The sequence below is a fragment of the Mastigoproctus giganteus genome, chromosome 8 (genome assembly GCF_048544385.1).
Source record: "Mastigoproctus giganteus isolate SK-2022 chromosome 8, ASM4854438v1, whole genome shotgun sequence".
Classification (NCBI taxonomy): domain Eukaryota; kingdom Metazoa; phylum Arthropoda; class Arachnida; order Uropygi; family Thelyphonidae; genus Mastigoproctus; species Mastigoproctus giganteus.
In genome coordinates, this window is record NC_143582.1 from 130,740,087 (window position 1) to 130,762,920 (window position 22,834).

Genomic DNA, 22,834 nt, shown 5'->3' on the forward strand with positions numbered 1-22,834 from the left:
CTTGAATCACTTCTTTATCGGTGAATCCTTGAGCTGCAACCATACACTGCTGCTTTGACTCTGGTTCACAATGGTGTACCCAGGTTTCTTCTATGATGATGATTCTGTCAAGAAAATTATCAGACAGGATCTCATACCCCCTCCCTTCTCGGACTGGACTCTGCCAACTATGATTTAACGCAGCATTGCTGCCAATGCCACATGGTGATCCTGAACCCGTGCTCCCTTGCATGGCCCTGTTTCTCCCCTGTCCTCCTGGCAGGGAGGAGGTGACAGTCCCCTTGTCTCCTCCCCGCCGCCCCCTCTTTCCTTCTGGTGGGGCATGGGCCAGCCTCACTGACTTTGGGTCCTCTACTCTATCGACCCTATACTTGTCTCACCCCCCCCAGCCTTCAGTCTCCCCTTCCCTCTAGCTTTCCAACTAGCGTTCATCCCATGTCAAAATTATCCTAGCCCTACACCCAAAATTCTTAATTCCACACTGTATAACTTAAAACTCCTTTGACCTGACCCAACCTCTAGCGCACCTCTTTTTTTTTTTTTTATGGTCCTAGTCACTGAAATCCCAGGAAATTAGGTGACAGGACCTGCCAGAGTACTTATTTAAAAATACTGGTGTACCTGGCTTGCCTCCACGGGGCTAAGTGTGGGCAACGTTGGGCCTCAGTAGGGGGGTCCAGTGGCTAAATGAACAACGGTACACAACACTATATCCATACATTTTTAAATCTCTGGCCTTTACAGTGTTCTGTAACACACGACAATGTAGACTACATGGAGATGGGGAAACCCCTGGTGCCTTTAGACCCTAAACACACTTTACGCTTTACCCCTCCAAATATTGACACAGGTCAGTTCTTTGTTCCTTTTGATATGGCAGTGGCATTCCTGGATCCTACCTAGCAGGCAGACGATTTCCAATATTTCAGATCACCCAGAATTGTTTTCAATGCATTATAGCCTTATTCCCACATCTGCAGACATTTCCTGGGTCTTAATGCATTTGTATTCAAGGATCAGTTGAATCCCCCTCTCCTCTCTCAAAAATGAAGGAAATTGGGGGGGGGTTGTCCCCCTCACCACCACAATCACTGACATCGAAGCTACTGCCTAACTGTGCTCACACTGACTGTCATGTTCCCAGAAGTGTTCTTCAAATGTCGATGAAAAATCTCAATCAGCAAAATATTCACTGCGTCAGGATCTCGATAACATGCTACCACTTCACACACTTATCACTCTATTTTCAGACTACTAACAGTGATATCTCCAAGTGTGCAGTGTTGCAGCTCATGTGATGTTGGTAGTAATATTAAATTTTTAGCTGAGACCGTTACGTTTTGTATGTAATGTCACAAGAGTGTGACATTACGTATAAAATGTAATGGTCAAAATGTCTATTTTATTTCCTTTTATCTTTTGTCTAAAGACAATTTATTCAGATATGAAATAAATATTACTCATGATCATATAACCAAAAACATTGTTTAAACAAATTTTCAGTATTATTATGAAATTAGGATACCCAAAACATAAAAATAACTCTACAAACAGCATGTTTAATCATTACAACTGTTGTGTGTTGAAGTAATTCTTCCTCTCCTTTCACCCCCCCCCCCCCAAAATCCAGAAAATGGAAAAATTAAAAGGAAAATTATGAACACATACCTCTACCCTCAGAATCATACAGTGTAATTCCTGAACTCTCCACTTCTGTTTCTTTTTTCCATCCAGGGGGATAACCAAGAACCCTCATTCGATAGATATATTCTGGCAATTGATATGCCTGTAGATCCAGAGCTCTTCTAAGCTCATCACTGATAAATAAGAAGAGAAATATTTTGTGTTACTCTTAGTTAAATCATTTTCAATTATACACCCCTTGAGAATACTGTATAATGAAAAGTAAACACTCTTGTTTACTTTTATAATTAGGAGAAACATTTACTATTATTTCAATAGTAAATAGTTTGAGTATAATCAACTTGGATAGCTATCCTATTCGCAAAAATGTAAAATCTACTATATGTGTTATTTGCTCCCTTTATATCAAAATATCACAAAGCAATCTATTTCAACCACTCTCTCACAAGGTGATTTATAGAATACACAGTTTAATTGGATAATTAGTGAAATTAGACAGAGGGAAAGAAGTAGCGATGTCTTAGCATTGACATAGGCACATGATGCAAGAAAGCAAGCTTATATGGCATCAGTCAAAAAAAAAAAAAAAAACACACACCCTTCTCATTTCATCCATCCACTCGCTCCAAATGTTTGTCTAGTTCTGCCTTGAATCTATTTCAGCTATCAACTTCTACAACAGATGGAAGTTTGTTCCAGCAACCACCCGCTGGCTAAAGACAAACTTCAGCACATCTATTCTACAACTGTCTTTCCTCAATTTGAATTTATGCTCTCTCAGGCGATTATTCTGAGCAAGAGGAAGAATCCCATTTGCATTGAACGTGTTCAAACCATTCAAGGCTTCATACACCTCAATCAGATGACCTCGTCGATGCCTAGTCTCTAGAAACTGCAAATTGCAATACTTAAGCCTTTCTTCGTAAGAGCAACCCTTTGTTCCATTCACTAATCTTGTTGCCCTTCTCTGTACTCATTCCAGCAGCTCTACATCTTTCTTAAAATGAAGCCTCCAGACCCCATTTTAACAGTACAGTACAGTACTCAAGGTGTGGCATGGGAAGATGGGTCATTTCTAATTAGAATGTTTCGTTATGGTAGTCAGTTCCTATTCAAGATTATTGGGGATGTATATTAATAGAGCCTTAGAGTAAGGCTTTTTAGAATTTCAGATCAAGAAATCTGAGACAATGATTAGAACAGTAATTCAGAACCAAATGACTGCCAGTGAGTATTCTGTAAACTGATGTGTTCAACAGATTATCACTAATGTTAATTTATACATCTAAAAAGGCAAGCATTTTGTTTATTTCTCTCTTACTGGAAACTTAACATTTGCATTCTGGCTAGTCACACCTAGTTCCAAACACTAGAATTTATCAATAGAACTTATCTATATAGCAGAGCCACAATTTGAAAGTGAGAAGGAGCAGATAACTCTTGGTGTTGTTTTATAGGAGTATTGGAAACTTACACCATATTTCTCCACTGTGTGTTTGTATTTGAACTGCATTGTTGTGCGTTATTTCTGCAAAAGTGTGTGTTCACAATCAATTACTGGCCAACAACAACAAAAAAACCTTTTTAATATAATCAGTCCTTGTATAGCATGATAGTTGTGTTCCTATAAACCCTCGTGCAATATAAACAACAGGCCCTATGGGAAAAATAGGGTTAGGTGCCGACCACTCAAGATTGAACACACATTTGTAACCAAAACATTACCAAACACAATAAATAGTCGTAATAAAATACGTAAGTATTTTATTACGACTATTACGTAATAAAATATTGCTAATGCTTTTGCTTCTATCGTAAGCAAACTTGTTTTTTGTTTAATTTTCTATCCAAACAGACGACAGTCGTTCCATCTCTTTCAATTCTTTGTGTCTTAATTTAATGGATTTTAATTACACTTTGAGTTGTTCCTGCTATGAAAGTTGTTTTTATTTTCTCTGCATTCTTTGTAATTCTCGGCGTTGCCTCATTTAGGTCTGTAGCACGTCCAATATCACATGGTCTTTCATTTCGCTCAAAGCGTTTCACAATTTCATATTTTCTCTATCGACAGAGACGGACTGGCCATAAGCCTTACCGGGGAGACCCCAGTGGGGCGGAGGCTGGTGTGATTTTGGCCATAAACCATAGTATGGTCCACTATAAATTTTCCCGGATAAGAATTTTTGACCCAGTCCGCCTCTGTTTATTGATATTGCTTTTCTTTTTCTCTCTGAATCTGCAGTGTCTTCACCAGGACGTTTCCTTTTCACACCTTTTAAGTATTTTACTCATTTTTAGGGAATAAAGCACAATTAATACAGTCATGCTTGACATTAATACAGGAGGCATGCTTGATACACATAAACAAAGCTGCGTGCATGTAGCAACTGAATAAACAACACCATAAAGGCAGAGATTAACCCCTCACATTTTACTAAAGCACATTTCTGGGAGTTACTACCATAAAACAATAAAAACAATTTCCAGTTGCGTTCCTGCTAGTGGAATCTGTTATAAACTGGTAGTAAACTCGATCTAATTGCATTTGCAATTATACCGATAACTGGAATTGGGTTGGTTTTTACGTTATTATGGTGACATGTGTTTCCCCTTCACTTATATAAAAAACATAAATACATTTTCAGAAAATACATTTTCAGAATTTTCTCTTCATTCCTATCGTGTTGCGTTCGGTTCAGGTGATTCTGCATCCGACTGCCATTTCTTGTAAACACAAAGGCGAATCATACATAAGCGAATTCGGTTTGTGTTATATAAGATATTGTTCCCCTATTTATAAATCATGTATGATCGAATTCGCGTAGTGTAAACACGTGTTATACGAGGACTGACTGTACCTCCAAAACAAAAGTTGCAGAATTTAAAGGAAAGTGATCCACTGATTCAAAAATACCAAAATTATGTCTCTATCACATCTCTATTGAAAGATATATTGCAATTTTAGTAACTTAATAAATTATCATGAAAGGGCCTGGTTTACTGGGGTCCATGGTAAGAAAAATACAGTATAATCCAGTGAATGTATTTAATAACACAATAAATACAATAAGATACAGTAGAAGCTTATGAGTACAGAGAAAGCTTCTACTGTATCTTATTGTATTTATTGTGTTATTAAATACATTCACTGGATTATACTGTATTTTTCTTACCTAACTTAATAAATGACCAATTTCAAATATACAATTACAAGTGATATCATAAAAATGAATCATTAATTTTAAAATACTATAATCAAACTTTTATAATGTACTACATACTTTCCTTATAAATGTTTGCCACTCAGAGAGGTTTAGCAAAGACTCAACAGTCTTTGACTAAAAGCAAATTTCTGCACATCTATTCTGCAGTCAACTGTTTTCTATTTAAATTTAAATTCTGTTATATGTGTTGCCCAAAAAAGAGTAAGATGCTACCAGTATTTAGTTTGCTCAATCCATTTAATATTCAATCAGTCAATTTTCACTATTAGGTCTCCTCTCACATGCCTAGTTTACAGATATTAAATTTGCAGAACTGAAGTCTTTCTTAGCAAGAGTACTCTTTTGTGTCCTTGACTAATCTCTACACCCTTTCAGACAGATCCACATCCTTTATAAAATAAGCTTTCAGAGCTACATGCAGTACTCACCTTGCGGCCTAACCACTGCCTTAAGCAATGCGAAAATCACCTCCTTGTCCTTGCTAGTGAAATTCCTATATATCATTGACAAAACCCCGTGAGCTTTTGTAGAAGCCTCTCTGCACAACAGGGAACTTCATGTTGACTGTATTTTTTCATTTTCCACCACCCTGGGTGTGGAGAACAAGTGGAGGTATGGGATTCTTAGATTGCTGCTACCCACATGCAGTACCTTGCATTTATCAATGTTAAACCTTAACTGCCACTTCTCAACCCATCTGCCTAAGTTTTCTAAGTCTTGTAGTATTGTGCCTCGATTCCTGCCATCTTTTGCATCATCTTCAAACTTAGACATTAAATTTTATTCAAGTTTGTAAATGTTGGTTATTTGTCTAAGTCGGTTATTAATCAAACTTAGTTGTTGGTTATTTGTTTAAGTTATGTCTAAGTTTGATTAATAACTACTCTTTGTCTTCTGTCACTCAACCAACCTTTTATCCATAGCAATAAATTGCTCCTAATGCTACACTACTCCAATCATTACAGCACTTTTTTTGTGCCAAAAGCTTTACTGAAATTTGAGTATATGATGTCAAAATTATGTTTTTGTATCCACTTCCTTTGTTACTGTGTCCTGTTTAATGGGCCCTTACTTGCCAATTTTTGCTCTTTATTCATTAAGATGTGTTTATAGTAAGTCTCAAATGTCAAGTGTTTTTAATTTAAAATAAGTTTGGTCTAATAGGAATAGTTTTCCTCTGCAGACTAATACCTTTTTTTTTTTTTTTTTTTCAAAAAACATGTTTTATTATAGGACTTTCAACTGGCATTTCATTCTTAGCTCTCTTCTGATGATATGTTCTAAGCTTCTTTGAATTTATCTGCTGTTAATAAATCACATGTACATTGTTTTGTAATCTGCATCTTACTCTGGGTTTATTTACACAGAGGCCTGAAAATGGGATTCAGTGGAACTCTGAAATGTAGCCTAGCTATAATAAGTGCAGAATGATATGGTAACACTTCAATAAACAACTTAAAACAAAATTCTCACATGGTGTAAAGTCTTATTTTCACTTAATTCCAGTAATGACAAATCACATATTAGCTTCCTTTCAGACAATTAGTAGACATGGGTAATGCATAGTGTATATTTATTGAAATCTGGAAAGGAGCTTTATTAAAGAAATTTACAAAACACACTTTCATTTTCTAAATGAAAAAGTGGAGTCAGTGTTTTGATTATTTTCATTAGCACAACCACAGGGTGAAAGGAGGCATATGCATCTCTTTGCCCTCCCCCAGATATTCATATTCATATATTTTAATATTATTAGTTCAAATTATTACTCAAATTATCAAGTTATCTCAAATTATCAAATCATCAAATAATCACTAAATTATAACTTAACTTTCACTTTAAGGATCAGTATTAATAAAAAATAAAAGGAAACTAAACTTAAAGATCAAGTTAAAATAGAAGTTGATTTTAGAAGTGTGCAATACTAAATAAATTAAAATAGTAGATATATACACTGCATCCCTCAACGTGAATTCTGTTTGTACCTCTAATTATTTTAATGCAATTTTAATTGTATGTATGTTTGTTTCATTCTTATTTACCATTTAACATTAAGAAACAATGTGAGTAGTTAACAAGGTGGCACTAATTTTTAGTGACACCTTGTAGTTTGTTACATTTGGTGATTATTATATAACTGGGTATTTTCATTGTCGTTCAAAAGATCTGTCTTTCTCTATTTATACAGATTTATCAAATAAAAATAACACCATGCAGCATTGTACATTTTTTATCTTACCTTATTACTCCAGGTTTATAATGTTTATGCCTCTGCTCATCTACATGATAGCGACTAGAAAAGAATATTTAATGCACTAGTTAAAGAATGAATAATCTTCAATCTAACTCTTAGAGAATAACAAACTTAAAACAATTCAAAAAAGTGAATTAACAAACCTTAATGAAAATAGCCAAAAAATTTAATATCCAAAACAATGTATATCTGTTCTAAACATTAAAAATTACATCCATGAATGAAAACTAAATTCTAAAGAAATAAGAATTAAAAACAAAAAAAGTAAATCTCTGTCTGAAATGGAATTTTGTTAGAAATATTGCTGATAAAATTTCTCTTGGGGGGCCCTCCATATATTTTCTTGATTAGATCACTTAGCATAATACTTTACAAATAAAAAAAAAAAAAAAATGCATGGAAAAGTGATGCAATAATGATTAGAAAAAGAGCAACTTTATTGATTTATGTTTTTTCATTTATTAAAATCAGAAATTAATAATTAATTTATGAAAATTTATCAATATATACACAGATGAACTTTCATATAAGAATCAATTTTAACTAATGAATTTGTGAAAATTAATCTTTACATTAGATATAAAACATCTAGTCACAGCAAAGATGAAGTGACAGAAAACTTTCCACAACAGCGGATAAACAATGGGTAAGGGACTAGTTTTGTCTATTGACAGAAAAAAACTGGTTTCTTCTGAAAAAGAATGTGGTATGGAACATTCACAGAAAACAAAGAAAATTTAGTAACAGGTTCTAAAGATTTTAAAACTGACATTAAAAATTATTTTTATACAGTAATCCCTTATTTTAAGGACACTTCAGAATTTTGAAGTTAATAACTGGAATAATACAGGAACAGAATTCACTATCATGAAAATTTCCTGATAAATATATTAAAAAAAAATATATATATATATATACAGTATATATATATATATATATATATAAATGTACATATATAAATCTATAGTAGGATGATTGCACATGCACATGTGAGGAACTCACATAAATAGTGTCTCAGTCAGAAGTAATAAGGTAGTTATTTTGAAATTATAATTTAATTATATAAATTATTATTATATATAAAAAATAATTATAAAATTATAATTATAATTATAAAAATAACAAATAATTTATTTTTATTTTTTATTATTGATTTTTTTATTTTATTAATTGATTGATTTTTATTTTAGAACTATGGAGCATGTTAATTACCAACAGTACACAAATACAGAATGTAACTTTATTATGAAGACATTTTATAAAACAGAAAACAAAAGTGAGACGTGCTGCCATTTTCTAAAGCAGTTTGAGTGGTCGATTAAAAGAAGCATGGTGGCCAATGTCATCAAGCACTTTGAAGCCACAGGTTCAGTTAATGACTTGTCAAGATCTGGAAGACCAAGGTCATAAATAAAAATTGAAGTGAGCACTGGTTGTTGTAAAACTAATAATAAAAAATTTTAAAAACTTTAAAATAACTGCTCTCATACTTTGGGAACACCCTGAGTTCCGAGTACTGTATAGTTGCCATTCTTCTAATTTTAAACAAAATTTTTGGTGGAAAATTTTCTTTCGTACACCAACAGCCACAAGTGTTGCAGCAGCCATGCCTACATTTCTCACTACTAGTTCACTACCATGTTCCGTTGTGTTAATATACTTTGTACTATTGAGTGTATAAGTTTATTCATTGAAGATTTAGAAAGAAATAATCAACTCAGTGAATTATTTTTTAGATTGTTAAGCTTCATATTTGTCCTAATATGTCTCGTAAGTAACAGTAGTAACAAAAATGCAAAGAAAGTCTGTAAAAGTGATCAGATTAGATTTAAAATTATATGTGTTAAGATGGTTTTGAAGATGATGAAAAAAATAAAAGTGAAATTGCTTCAGCTGTAGACTTCTTAATATCCACAACAGGTATAAAGAAAAAGGGGGAGGGAGAAGAGCTAATATAATATAAGTAACACCTCTAAATGCAAAATATTATCATGGCATAAAGATGAAATTAGCATTAGTACAGGCATATGATGCAATAAAGCAAGTTTATGCAGCATCAAATAAAACAAAAAATAAAAAAAAATAAAAAAAAACAGCTCCCATTTCACCCCTCCATTCATTACAAATACCTGTCCGGTTCAGCCTTAAATTTATTTAGGCTATCAACTTCCACAACAAAATATGGAAGTCTGTTCCACCAATCAACTACCCGCTGGCTGAAGGCAAACTTCCGCATATCTATCCTACAACTGTCTTTCCTCAATTTGAATCTATGCCCTCTCAAGTGATTATTCTAAGCAAGAGGAAGAATCTCATCAGCACCGAGCTTGCTCAAACCATTCAAGGCTTTATACACCTCAATCAGATCACCTCGCAGGTGCCTAGTCTCCAGACACTGTAATCTGCAAAACTTAAGCCTTTCTTCATAAGAGCAACCGTTTGTTCCATTCACAAATTTTGTTGCCCTTCTCTGCACTCATTCCAACAGCTCTACATCGTTCTTAAAATGAGGACGCCAGACCTGTATACAGTACTCAAGGTATGGCCTAACCATTGCCTTATACAAGGGGATAATCACCTCCTTATCCCTGCTAGAAAAATTCATGTATATCATTGACAAGACACCATGAGCTACTCTTGCAGACCGTCTGCACTGCTCAGAAAACTTCATATCAAAGTGCACAATTACTCCCAGGTCCTATTCATTCTCTACCACTCTCAGTGAAGCACCATAGAGTTGATGCATTACTGCTTCCCATAGTAATACTTTACATTTGTCAATGTTAAACTTCATTTGCCACCTCTCAGCCCATCTGCTCAACTTTTCTAGATCTTGTTGCAACAGTCTGGCATTCCCCTCCCAGAATAACTCTTCATTTGTTAAGGATACTCATTAGTATCCTTAACAACCCTGCCAACCTTCGTATCATCTGCAAACTTGGACATTAAGCCTGATATACCATCATCAATATCATTTATAAATACAGAAAACAGCAATGGATCCAACACCGAACCCTGAGAGATTCCACTATTAACATTAGTCCATGAAGAGCAGTGTCCATTGTTTACCACTCTCTGTCTTTCCATTCAGCCATCCCTTTATCCATAGCAGCAATTTGCTTCCAATGCCACATTGCTCCAATTTGTGCAGCAATCTTCCATGTGCAACAGTATCAAAAGCCATTCTAAGATTCAAATTATATAAAAGTTATTCCTCGCATTCAGTTCCTTTGTGACCACATCATAGTATGCAATCAAATTGGTCAGACAAGACTTCCCCTTAAAACCATGCTGTGTCCAAGCTATAACTGAAGTCTTGTCTAGATGATCCTGCAGTGCTTCTTTAACCAGTGCCTCCAGTAATTTCCCTGGAACATAAGTTAAACTAACAGGTCTATAATTACTTGGGTTGCCCTTTGATCCCCCTTTGTGAATTGGGGTCAGATTTGCACATCTCCATCCATGGGTACCTCCCCTGAGTCCAAGGAAGCTCATAATTATGGCTAAGGGCTTGCTTACTTCCTTTGCTGCCTCCTTTAATATAACTGGATAGATCCCATCCACACTGGGTGCTTTTTTATGTTTATCTTCAACAATTTTTCCTCCACTTTCCTCTCAGTTATTACAAAATCATCTAGCTCACTGCCAGATTTCAATTCACCTCTGGCATTCCCCTCCCTGAATATTCCCTCATCTGTGAATGTAGATGCAAAATACTCATTTAGTTTGTTAGCCATCTGAACAGGATCATCAACAGTTGAACCATCAATATTCAGTGGACCAATCTGATTTATCCCTTTCCTTCTAGAGTTTACATAAGTAAAGAACTATTTGCTATTTTTCTTTGCATCCTTTGCCAAAGATTTCTCATAATCTGCCTTTGCCTGCCTAATCTCCTTTGTGACTTGGTTACAAATCAACTTATATCTATCACAGGCTTCTGTGTCACATGTTAATTTGTAAGTATCCCATGCATTTTTCTTCTCTGCCATACGTCTCATTCATCTGACATCAATTTAGGCCTAAATCGTGAACAATATTTCTTAGTTACTACGTAAAGCCTAGTAGCTTCCAAGATTAATTCTTTGAATGCTCCCCATTTTGAGTTTGCTGTTGGTAACATCATCAGTTGGTCCCACTGCATAGAATTTAAATACTGTCTCCCAGTGCTTATGTCACACCAAACTGACTTGACACTACACTGTCCAGCGATGTCGACTGGCTGCACTTACTTGGATTTTATGTGTTTCTTAACTAATAGCATAACCCCTCCTCCTCCTCCCTTACTATCCTGTCTATCCTTCTTGTACACATTGTACTCCCCAAATTCCAGTTCTGTATTCTTTATATCTGTGTGAACCACGTCTCTGATATCCCAACAATACTTGTTAATTAAATCTGCAGATCTCTTACTCTCAAGGCCATTAGTGCAACATGCACAACAATATCACCTTTTGTTCACTTAAAAGATGATATCTGCTGTACAATGCCATCAACTTTTGCCCCTGGCAGACATACCCTGCTATACTTTATACTGGAATTGTGCTCCATTCCCTAAAAGTGAGTAAAATATTTGAAACCAGTGTGAAAAGAAAGTGTGCTGGTGAAGGTACTGCAGGTTCAGAGAGAAAAAGAAAAGCGGCTAAGGTAAAGAAAGCCAACACGAGAACCACAGCAAGCTATGGGGACTTGCTGGACAAACTGGTTTGCCAATACCGCAGTTTCTTCCTGCATTCTCGCTAAACAGAGGGTGTTTGTTATTGGTAGTGGCAGTAGAAGTTGTTGAGAACGATATACTGATTGACATGTTGGCATGATAGACGAAGTTAGGAAACTTTATTTCCTACCTTAACCTTTAAGTTTAGGTTAGGAAATAACATAACCTAACCACTGAGAACAATTAGAAAGAATGAAGAGAAAATAAAAGCAACTTTTATAGCAGGAACAACTCAAAGTGTACAAAAGACATTAGATCAAATCACAAAGAATTGGAAGAGATGGAATGTCTGTTATCTGTTTGGACAGAAGATCAAACAAAGGAGAGATCAGGAACAAGTTTGCTTATGGTAAAAGCAAAAGCATTTGCAATACGTATTTTATTACAATTATTTACTGTGTTTGGTAATGTTTTGCTTACAAATGTGTGTTCAATCTTTTGGTGGTCTGCACCTAAATCTATTTTACCCATAAGGACTGTTATTTATATTGCACGATTTTGCATTACACAAGAGTTTCTAGGAACACAACTACCATGTTATACGAGGACTGACTGTATACTATGCACAGTGAGTTTTAAGAAACTTCTTGAAGCAATTGATCAGCCAATGATTTGAAATGTAGAACCATTTCTACATTTTCAATTCTGGAAATGGTTCTACATGATAAGTACTCTAATAAAATATTGCCATGTCATGGGAAGAAGTGAGTGCATCTGCTATGAATGAAGTGGGAAGAAAACTATGGCCAGAATACACTTGCAATTTTCAGCTGTACATAATCCACAACAAATTCAACATGATATCATCACTGCTGCAAAATAAATCTGGAAAAAAATGAATATGTGGATAATAATATGACAGAATCTCAAAGATTATTCAGATAAAAACTTAATGACAGACAGAGAGAGAGAGAGAGAGAGAGACTATGCATTTTGGCAACACAACAAATGCCAAAGCCTTCCCTTGCATTGGAGAAGATATGGAAATATTATTTTGAGAATGATCCTTAGAGAGAGAGAGAGAGGAAGGATTTAAGGTCTCTAGATATATGGAAAATATGCTGCTTTGCTTCGAGGAGCTATACAGCAAGATGGGGGGGGGGAGTGACAGCTAACAACAAATTCATGATCTCACGTCTCCTTGCATAAACAACACATAAAATGAGATAACAGAAATCGATTAAATGTAAAGTAATTAATTAATTTTATCAAATCCTGCTGTACAAAAGTTTCATGCATTAAATAAATGAACATTCCTTTCATATGAGTACCAAATTCTGTTCTGAAGAAACATATCTACTTGTTTATAACGGGATCAGATGGGAAAATTGGTTTCACTTTATGGAATTTTAACCTTTGAACAGATTTTAGGAAACTTAACTCATCCATAAAACGAAGTATTACTCCATTTTATGTATGAGTTTTTTGTTACACGATATAGTAACAAAAAAATGCTTTGCTTTGTCATTATAAATATTTATATTAGTACTGAGTTTTCAGAAATGTGACGAGAAGGGGAGATAAAAACACTTCAGACTAGTTTGCAACTTTCACTATGATGAAATTTAATTACAGCAGACTTCTCAGTGCCTCCGTAGCCAGGTGGGCAGGAGCAGCAGTGCGTAGCACACACTTCTTTGATTAGACCAGAGTTCGAGCCCATGCCCACCAAATACATTTGTTTGTTATTTGGTTTTTAGGAGCATTAGCAACTAAGGCCATATTGCTTTGGGAATATGAGGTGGTCATTCCCTGACCTTTCCGCATCCTCCGTATTTGGTGGTGACGGGATCGAACCCCGGTCTAATCAAGAAAGCATATGTTACGCACTGCTGCTCCTTCCGACCTGGCTACAGAGGCGCCCACCAAATACGGAGGATGCGGGAAGGTCAGGGAATGAATACCACATATCCCCCGAGCAATATGGCCTTAGTTACTAATGCTCCTAAAAACCAAATAACAAACAAACAAGCAGACTTCTCATTTATCCAGGGGCAGATTAATTGATATTTCATAGGAAGTCCAAGTCAGTCTAAGCTTGAGAACTAAAAGAAATATACAGAATCTTAGACATATTGTTTGTTTACATTTTGTACCATTTCCCATCCTTCTTCCTACACGCTTGCTTTTGTCATATTTCAATAACATTTTACTACTGCATGGTTGGTTAACATTCTTCACCTAGTTTTTTCAAATTGCATCTATGTGCTTCCATCATGCTAATACAGAAATGGATTGTTCTTTCTGCTGAACCAAACCTTCAGCCCTTCAATAAACAAAAAAAGGTAATACAGAGTCAACTTTAACGAGTCTCTCGTTGATTAGATGGAACATAGTCTCACTGACAAAATATATGGAGTACCATTTGCAAGAAAGCAAACTAAGGTTAAAAGTAAACTTCATTGTTTTCCTTTTTCCTGGTTTCTATCCATGCAATGATATATCTTTGCAAAATTACCTTTAGCCACACGATGCACCCAAGGGTGCATTGTGGGGGAGGAAATTCAGCATTCTGATAGGCTTATGTGACAACTTGGTCAGGATCGATGTCCTCAAAGGAATAAGAGAAAGCCTCCATCAAGCACACAGTTGATCAGCCCAATGTTACAGATCATTCAACCCCAGGGGCTCACATCTGGTGAGTATGGGTTTGGCACACTCAGGGTCCCCAGCTGGATATCATCATTCTTCTCTTTCTTGGTGATTCCCTTCTACTTCTCTTTCTTGGTGATTCCCTTCTACTTCTCTTTCTTGGTGATTCCCTTCTACTTCTCTTTCTTGGTGATTCCCTTCTACTTCTCTCTCTATTGGGGTAATTCAGAATTTTTTTTTTGGCTGGTGCAGCATAAGCCTCAGGCTTCCTTGCACCTTATGGCTAATAATAATAATAAATAAAAATAATGTTTGAAGAACACAATGACATCATACAGAGCAGAATTCTCTAGTCCTACAGAAAACAGCTATAGGCACTGATGCTACTGTCAGAGAAATAGGAAACAGCAGTTATCGTTTTTCAGGGTACAAAGGGTGAAATTGTTGTTTGCACTTCACTACTTATAATATTAAGAATAAAAGACCAGCCATTTACTTAACAGGTACAAGGCAATTAGCATTAGCATTAGTAGAGGCATTTGATGCAAGAAAGCAAGCTTATGCAGCATCAGCCAAAAAAAAAAAAAAAAAACCACTTCCACTTCACCCCTCTGTTCGTTCAAAATACCTGTCCAGCTGAGCCTTAAACCTATTTAGGCTATCAACCTCCACGACAAGGGATGGAAGTCTGTTCCACCAACCAACCACCCGCTGGCTAAAGGCAAATTTCCGCACGTCTATTCTACATCTGTCTTTCCTCAATTTGAATTTATGCCCTCTCAGGTGATTATTCTGAGCTAGAGGAAGAATCCCATCAGCATTGAGCATGCTCAAACCATTCAAGGCTTTATACACCTCTATCAGATCACCTCGCTGGTGCCTAGTCTCCAGACACTGTAATTTGCAAAACTTAAGCCTTTCTTCATAAGAGCACCCCTTTGTTCCATTCACTAATCTTGTTGCCCTTCTCTGTACTCGTTCCAGCAGCTCTACATCCATCTTGAAATGAGGCCTCCAGACCTGTATACAGTACTCTAGGTGTGGCCTGACCATTGCCTTATACAAGGGAATAATCACCTCCTTATCCCTGCTGGAAAAATTCCTGTGACAATACTCCATGAGCTACTCTTGCAGTCCGTCTGCATTGCTCAGAGAACTTCATATCTGCCTGCACAACCACCCCCAAGTCCCTTTCATTCTCTACCACTGTCAGTGTAGTACCACAGAGTTGATACGTTGCTCTGGGGTTGCTGTTTCCCATGTGTGTAGTGCTTTATATTTGTCAATGTTAAACTTCATTTGCCACCTCTCAGCCCATCTGCTCAACCTTTCCAGATCCTGTTGCAGCAGCAGCATAGCGTCAGTAGTGTCCTTCAACCCTGCCTACCTTTGTATCGTCTGCAAACTTGGACATTAACTTGATATACCATCATCAATATCATTTATAAATACAGAAAACAATAATGGACCCAACACTGAGCCCTGAGGGACTCCACTAATAACATTAGTCCACGATGAGCAGTGTCCATTGATTACCACTCTCTGTCTTCTCCCCTTCAACCACCCCTTTATCCATAGCAGCAATTTGCTTCCAATGTCACACTGCTCCAATTTGTGTAGCAGTCTTCCATGTGCAACAGTATCAAAAGCCTTTCTAAGATCCAAGTATATAATATCAAAGATATTCCCTGCATCCAGTTCTTTTGTGACTGCATCATAGTATCCAATCAAATTGGTCAGGCAAGACTTCCCCTTAACAAAACCATGCTGTGTCCCAGCTATAACTGAAGTCCTGTCTAAATGATCCTGCAGTGCTTCTTTAACCAGTGCCTCCATTAATTTTCCTGGAACAGAAGTTAAGCTCACAGGTCTATAATTACTTGTGTCAGCCTTTGATCCTCCTTTGTGAATTGGGGTCACATTTGCACATTTCCAGTCTATGGGTACCTCCCCTGAGTCCAAGGAAGCTCTCATAATTATGGCTAAGGGTTTGCTTACTTCCTTTGCTGCCTCCTTTAATATAACTGGATAGATCCCATCCACCCCGGGTGCCTTTCTTGTGTTTATCTTCAACAACCTCTCCTCCACCTTACTCTCAGTTATTTCAAGATTCTGTAGCTTACTGCTAGAGTTGAATACACCTCTGGCATTCCCCTTGCTGAATAACTCCTCATGCGTGAATGTCGATGCAAAATATTCATTTAGTTTGTTAGCTACCTGAGCAGGATCATCAACAGTTGACCCATCAATATCAAGTGGACCAATCTGATTCATCCCCTTCCTTCTAGAGTTTACATAAGTAAAGAACTCTTTGCTGTTTTTCTTTGCATCCCTTGCCAAGGATTTCTCGTAATCTGCCTTCGCCTGCCTAACCTCCTTTGTAACTTGGTTGCATATCAACTTGTATCTATCATAGGCTTCTGTGTCATGTGTTAATTTGTAAGTATCCCATGCATTTTTCTTCTCTGCTATATGCCTCATTAGTTCATCTGACATCCATTTTGGCCTAAACCTTGAACAATATTTATTTGTTGGTATGTAAAGCCTAGTAGCTTCCAAGATAAGTTCTTTGAATGCTTCCCATTTTGAATTTGCTATTGGTAACATCATCAGTTGGTCCCACTGTATAGAATTTAAATACTGTCTCAGTCCATCGTAGTCGCCTTTACGGAAGCAATAACCCTTCCCTTTACCCCTAATGGTAGTTACCTCTTTGAGTAAATCCCACTTCAGCACACTGTGATCACTGCCACCTAGTGGTTCATTTATCTGTAGATTCTTAATGCATGAAGAATCACTGCTGATAATCAAATCAAGAGTATTACTCCCTCTAGTTGCCTCCCGAACATGCTGATGTAGAAAACAATCATCCAATAAATCCACAAAAGCCCTGCTAGTGTGTGAGTGACCAGCCCCCAAATTCCAGTCAATATCTAGGAAATTAAAATCTCCCATTATAAGACTCTCTGATTTACTGGCCCACTCTATTTCCCTGTACAGTTCCTTATTATACTCATCAGAGTCATTAGGCCTATAGCACACTCCTACTCTCAATTTTGATCTCCCAATGCTTATGTCACACCAAACTGACTCAACACTGCACTGTCCAGCGATGTCGACTGGCTTCACTTCCTTGGTTTTTATGTGTTTCTTCACTAATAGCATAACCCCTCCCCCCTTCCTATCCTGTCTATCCTTTCTGTAGAAGTTGTACTCCCGAAATTCCAGTTCTGCATCCCTTATATATGTGTGACACCACGTCTCTGATATCCCAACAATATCTGCCTTTCATGTTTTGAGCAATACCTCAAATTCATCAAATTTATTTACTAAACTCCTAGCATTGGTGTACACGCAAGTATACCTGCACCTGTTTCTATTCTTAGCTACCCTAACACAACCCATGTGTTTACTTGTACCGCAATGGCTCCCAGCAGTCTCTGAAATATCATGCATCTTGTTTTTCAGTCTTCTGCTCATTCTAATAGAAGCAGTGCAATGTGGAGAAAACATTGGAAGCTAGGACTAAATTTGATGACGCAACTGAGAAAGTATTGGATGGGTTGAAAAACTACTGGATTATACAGATACACAGAATAACAGCAGGCTCAGATAGAGGTGTAAGTGATTTGACAGCAGCCTCAGACAGAGGTTTAAGTGATTCTTGCAGTGTTTCTATTGAGACATGCAGCAAATGTAAAGCATGGTGTAGGCAATTACAAGGCCTGCTGGGGGTGGTGTTCCCTTGGGACAAAAAAAATACATGACCGGTGTAAGGTATACTGAGTAAAAACAGGTGCATGCATACCAATGTTAAGAGTATAGTAATCAAATTGGACCCAGTGGCAACCCAGCCATAAGACATGCCAAATTTCAATGTGGCCAGTACTATGTGTACTGAGGGGTAGACAAGAGAGGATAGGACAGGACAAGATTGGGGAGGGGGGAGAAGAGCACACAGCTGATGTGTGGGTGGCCAGTGTAATTTCAAGTCAGTGTGGTACAACATAAGTACAGGCTTTCCTCTACTTACATACAACTCGTAATTCGTATAAAACACAAAGCTTCTCAAAATTAATAAAAATACTGTATATCAAAAATATAGACAGTTTTCAATCATGCAAGCGAAGTGCCAAAAACAGCTGCCATGTACAGTGGACCCTAGCTTTAAGATATTAATCCGTTCAAGAGATAACATCGTATCATGAAAATATCTTAATGTGAACCCAATAGCACACTGCTTTTTGGTAATTCATTCCAAGACCTCGGAAAGTTGAAATTTTTGCTATATAACTAAGCTCTCTCAAAAAGGTAATTTTTATAATGGAACTTGCATAATTTTTATATAAATTTATGTCAAATAAGCATAACACAAAAATCAATTGTAACTAAAGGATGCAAAAACAAAACATGCTGCACACATGTTTACAAATTTACAAATGCTGCTACTGGCTGAGAGGAAGGACTACATGGTCCGGTCGGAGACAATCATAAGCCCTAAAATAAATAGGCACCAGTTAACATGATCACTAGAATCATCTGCTTTATAGAATCAAATTTCAACAGAATAATCACTTTACAGAATCAAATTTCAACAGAATAATCACTTTATAGAATCAAAAATCCAATCCAAACCATTAAAACACACTATACTTTCACCGTTTATTTTCCTGGAAACTCATGTTTTTTGTCCAGCACCCAGAAAATCGACCACAGAACACATGCAATTTAGAGACAATATACACTGAGCAATATGGACTTAGTTGCTGATGCTCCTAAAAACCCTACTCCAACACTGTTCACTGCCAAGTTTAGTTTTAAGAGTCAATTCTGAATGCCTTCGTGATATTTTTCTAAAGTACATTTCTGGAGTCTGGAGGTCACTACCATAAAACAAAAACAATTCGCAGTTTCCAGTTTATTCAGCTTTTCTGTTAGTGCAATCTATTATAAATGGGTAGTAAACGCGATCTTATCACATTTCCGTTTATATCGATACTTAGAATTCTGTGGATTTTTACATTATTATGGCAAAATGTGTTTCCCCTTCACTGAAATCTTCAATTATATAAAAAACATAAATTTTCAGCTTCTCTTCATTCCAATTTTTAAGCTTTGTAAACTTGTTACCCCATATATCCATCTGTGTATCATGTTAGTTGCAATTTGTGCTTGGCATGTTCTTTGTTATTTATTGCTTATCTGTTTTACTATTTTAAATTTTATAACCTCACAAAAAAAAAATCTCTTGTTAATTTTTGTTCTTGTTTATATGCTATACAGTACTGTTTACAAGTATTATGTTAAATTACTTTTGAATAAATACTGTACTCTGCATTATTATTAATTGTGTGTATTATCAGCTTCATTTTTTAGGTTCTATTCAGTGAGACCAACTGATGATATTACCAACAGCAAATTCTAAATGAGAAGCATTCAAGGAAGCAATTTTGGAAGCTGCTAAGCTTTTTGTTCCTACTAAGAAATGCTGCTCTAGGTTTACGTGCAAATGGATGTCAGATGAACTAATGAGACTCATGGCAGAGAAGAAAAATGCATAGGATGCACATAAATTGTGAGGCGACACAGAAGCCTATGGTAGATAAAAGCTAGTCTGTAATCAAGTCACAAAGGAGGTTAGGCAAGCGAAGACAGACTAAGAAAAAACTTTGGCAAAGGATGCAAAGAAAAACAGCAAAGGCTTCTTTACTTATATAAACTCTAAAAGGAAGGGGATGAATCAGATTGGTCCACTTGATATCAATGGTTTGACTGTAGATCATTCTCAGATAGCTGCCAAACTAAATGAGTATTTTGCATCTACATTCACACATGAGGAGTTATTCAAGGAGAGGGCCAGATTTTTATATTAGATTCTATATTAGATTCACCATTAATAGTCCAAAACCAGGCTTATTAATTATCTCATGTTAGATGAGGATATCTGTTATTCCAATATCCTGTATCTGGCATCTGTAAATCGAGAATGCCATAAAAGATTTTTAGCATTTGAATCCAGACAGATAATCACTTTTCTGCCTTTCGATCTGAATAGCACCTCTTCCAAATAGCTAAGAGAGCAATGAAGGTCTGCATCAGGCTGACAGTACATAGATAAAATGGAAAATTGTCCCCCACTAGCTTCAATACCAACACAGACTGCATGCAATGAACATAAGGAATCAATTCTGGTCAGGGCTGAAAATTAGTATTAGCAGCCCCAGTTTGTCACAGTTTTTTTTTGAGACAATTCTAATAGAGTTGGGATATCCAGTCAGCTGACTCCTATAAACATAGGGTTCCTGAACACAAACAATGTTAATCCTTTCATGTTCACAAACAAATCTTATTTCATCTGCTACAGATCTTGTATGCTGCGCATTAATTTGGAGCACCTTGAGCTCACCATACATATTATTTTTATAGGTAAGAGTGCTATTGCACATTACCATAAAGTGCAGAATATGTTCTTTCCTTAGTAACTTTCAGTGTAAATATGTATTCAGAATATTTCTTAACTCTAACCAAATGAGCAGCAGACCTATTTTTCACACTACAATTGGAACAACACTGAGGTTTGTTTTTATTTTTACAGAATTTAAAATTATGACCAGTCATACCACAATGACTGAAAACTGGCCTAACACTTCTACATGCCTTAGAAGTGTGCCTATACCTCTGACAATTATAACAAATAGTAATCAAATGAAATTCCTTAAACCTGCAGGATATCAATCCAATAAAGATTCATGTTTGTTTAATAAGAAACTTTTTAACTCCACAGGATATTTCCAAGATCCAGTTAATTCCATTTTTGTTTTTATTTTCATTAGAAAATTGTATTTTCACCTCATCACTGACATCATCTCCGCATAGACCCATATGTATTAGGTTTCTTTCATATAACTCATTAAGTAGATCTTCTTTATTTACATCCTTAATTACATCATACAATATTATTTTTAAACCAGGTTTAAAAATAATATGTATGATGTAATAGTGATACTCAGGCTTAGTGATATTCAATCTCAATTTCTTTATGCCATTTGTGCTAATATCCTCAAGCTCCTTGTTAGACTCTGTCTCAATTGCAATACCCTTGTCAGATAGTATTTGCATTCTCCTAATTCCTACCTTTTTAAGCGAATTATCCATGATTTTAGAGACTGCTTTTTCTATACCAGGCTTGATTTAAGTTTAGAATCATGCTCAGGCCTCATCAGAAGTACATTATTAGAACAAACATTATTTCTAAGCCTTTTATTATGCTTTGCATACCTGTCATAATTAGTTATGTTATCCTTCCAATTTTGCTTTTTAACACCATTTTTAACAACTTCACTGTATAGCCTGCCAGTACACCTGAAATATGTAATTATTGCTATGTATTCAACTGAATATTCTGATGGACTGAATAAGAAACAAGAAACCCCTCTAAACATCTTTCTCTCTTTCAAATGTTCATTGTCTATTCCCAATTTCAAGGCCAAACTTTCCAGATAACGTCATATAGCAAAATTTAAGAGATAGCATCATTATTGATTCCATGTTCTTTAGCAAGTAAAAATTGCCCTAACATTCTTTTCATACATGTAATGACAACATTGATTAGTTTATTATGGAAATAGTTTGGTGCTTGTTTCTGCTTATTCAGTCCATCTCTATCAAAGAACTGTGAATCTATTAAATCTGATTCATAATCCAGTTCATTTCCCACTAAATGTTGTTATTGTTGTTATTTGGTTTTTAGGAGCATTAGCAACTAAGGCCATATTGCTCCGGGATATGCAGTGGTCATTCCCTGACCTTTCTGCATCCTCCATATTTGGTGGTGATGGGATCGAACCCCGGTCTAATCAAGAAATGTGTGCTACGCACTGCTGCTCCTTCCCACCTGGCTACGGAGGCACCCATATGCAGTGGTAATTCCCTGACCTTTCTGCATCCTCCATATTTGGTGGTGACGGGATCGAACCCCCAGTCTAACCAAGAAACGTGTGCTACGCACTGCTGCTCCTTCCCACCTGGCTATGGAGGCGCCCACTAAATGTTGCGATTGATATCCAGAAGGGTGTGAGGCACACTGATGTTTGTCAGCGAGTGTTGACAGAATTATAAAAATTATTAATATCCTCAACTGGATTCGTATATTTACTGTCAATGTTTAAGTCCATTTCGATATTCCTGTTGAGTTTTCTCATTTCTTCATCATCCTTAATTACTACTACTACTTCATTTAATACATCAGTCAGATTTTTCTTATGTTTATTGCCCTCCTTTCTCTCCTCAAAACAGGAGATTTACTCTTAACTGAGGTAGGAGTGCCAGCAGAGCTCTCTCCATCACGATAAACCCATCTACCTGTCTTCTTGCCATAATATAATTCTCGGGGGTTCTGCTTCT

General features: G+C 36.3%; 1 protein-coding gene across 1 annotated transcript in view; it reads right to left on the minus strand.

Moving 5' to 3' along the window:
- Positions 1-22,834, minus strand: part of LOC150081821 (zinc finger CCHC domain-containing protein 8 homolog) — a 412,851-nt gene that overhangs the window by 198,892 nt on the left and 191,125 nt on the right. The window contains exons 7-8 of the mRNA XM_090380330.1: positions 7,108-7,161; positions 1,669-1,817 (exon numbers count right to left, since the gene is read on the minus strand). Coding sequence (XP_090236456.1) covers positions 1,669-1,817; positions 7,108-7,161 — 203 coding nt within the window. The remainder of the gene's footprint in view (positions 1-1,668; positions 1,818-7,107; positions 7,162-22,834) is intronic.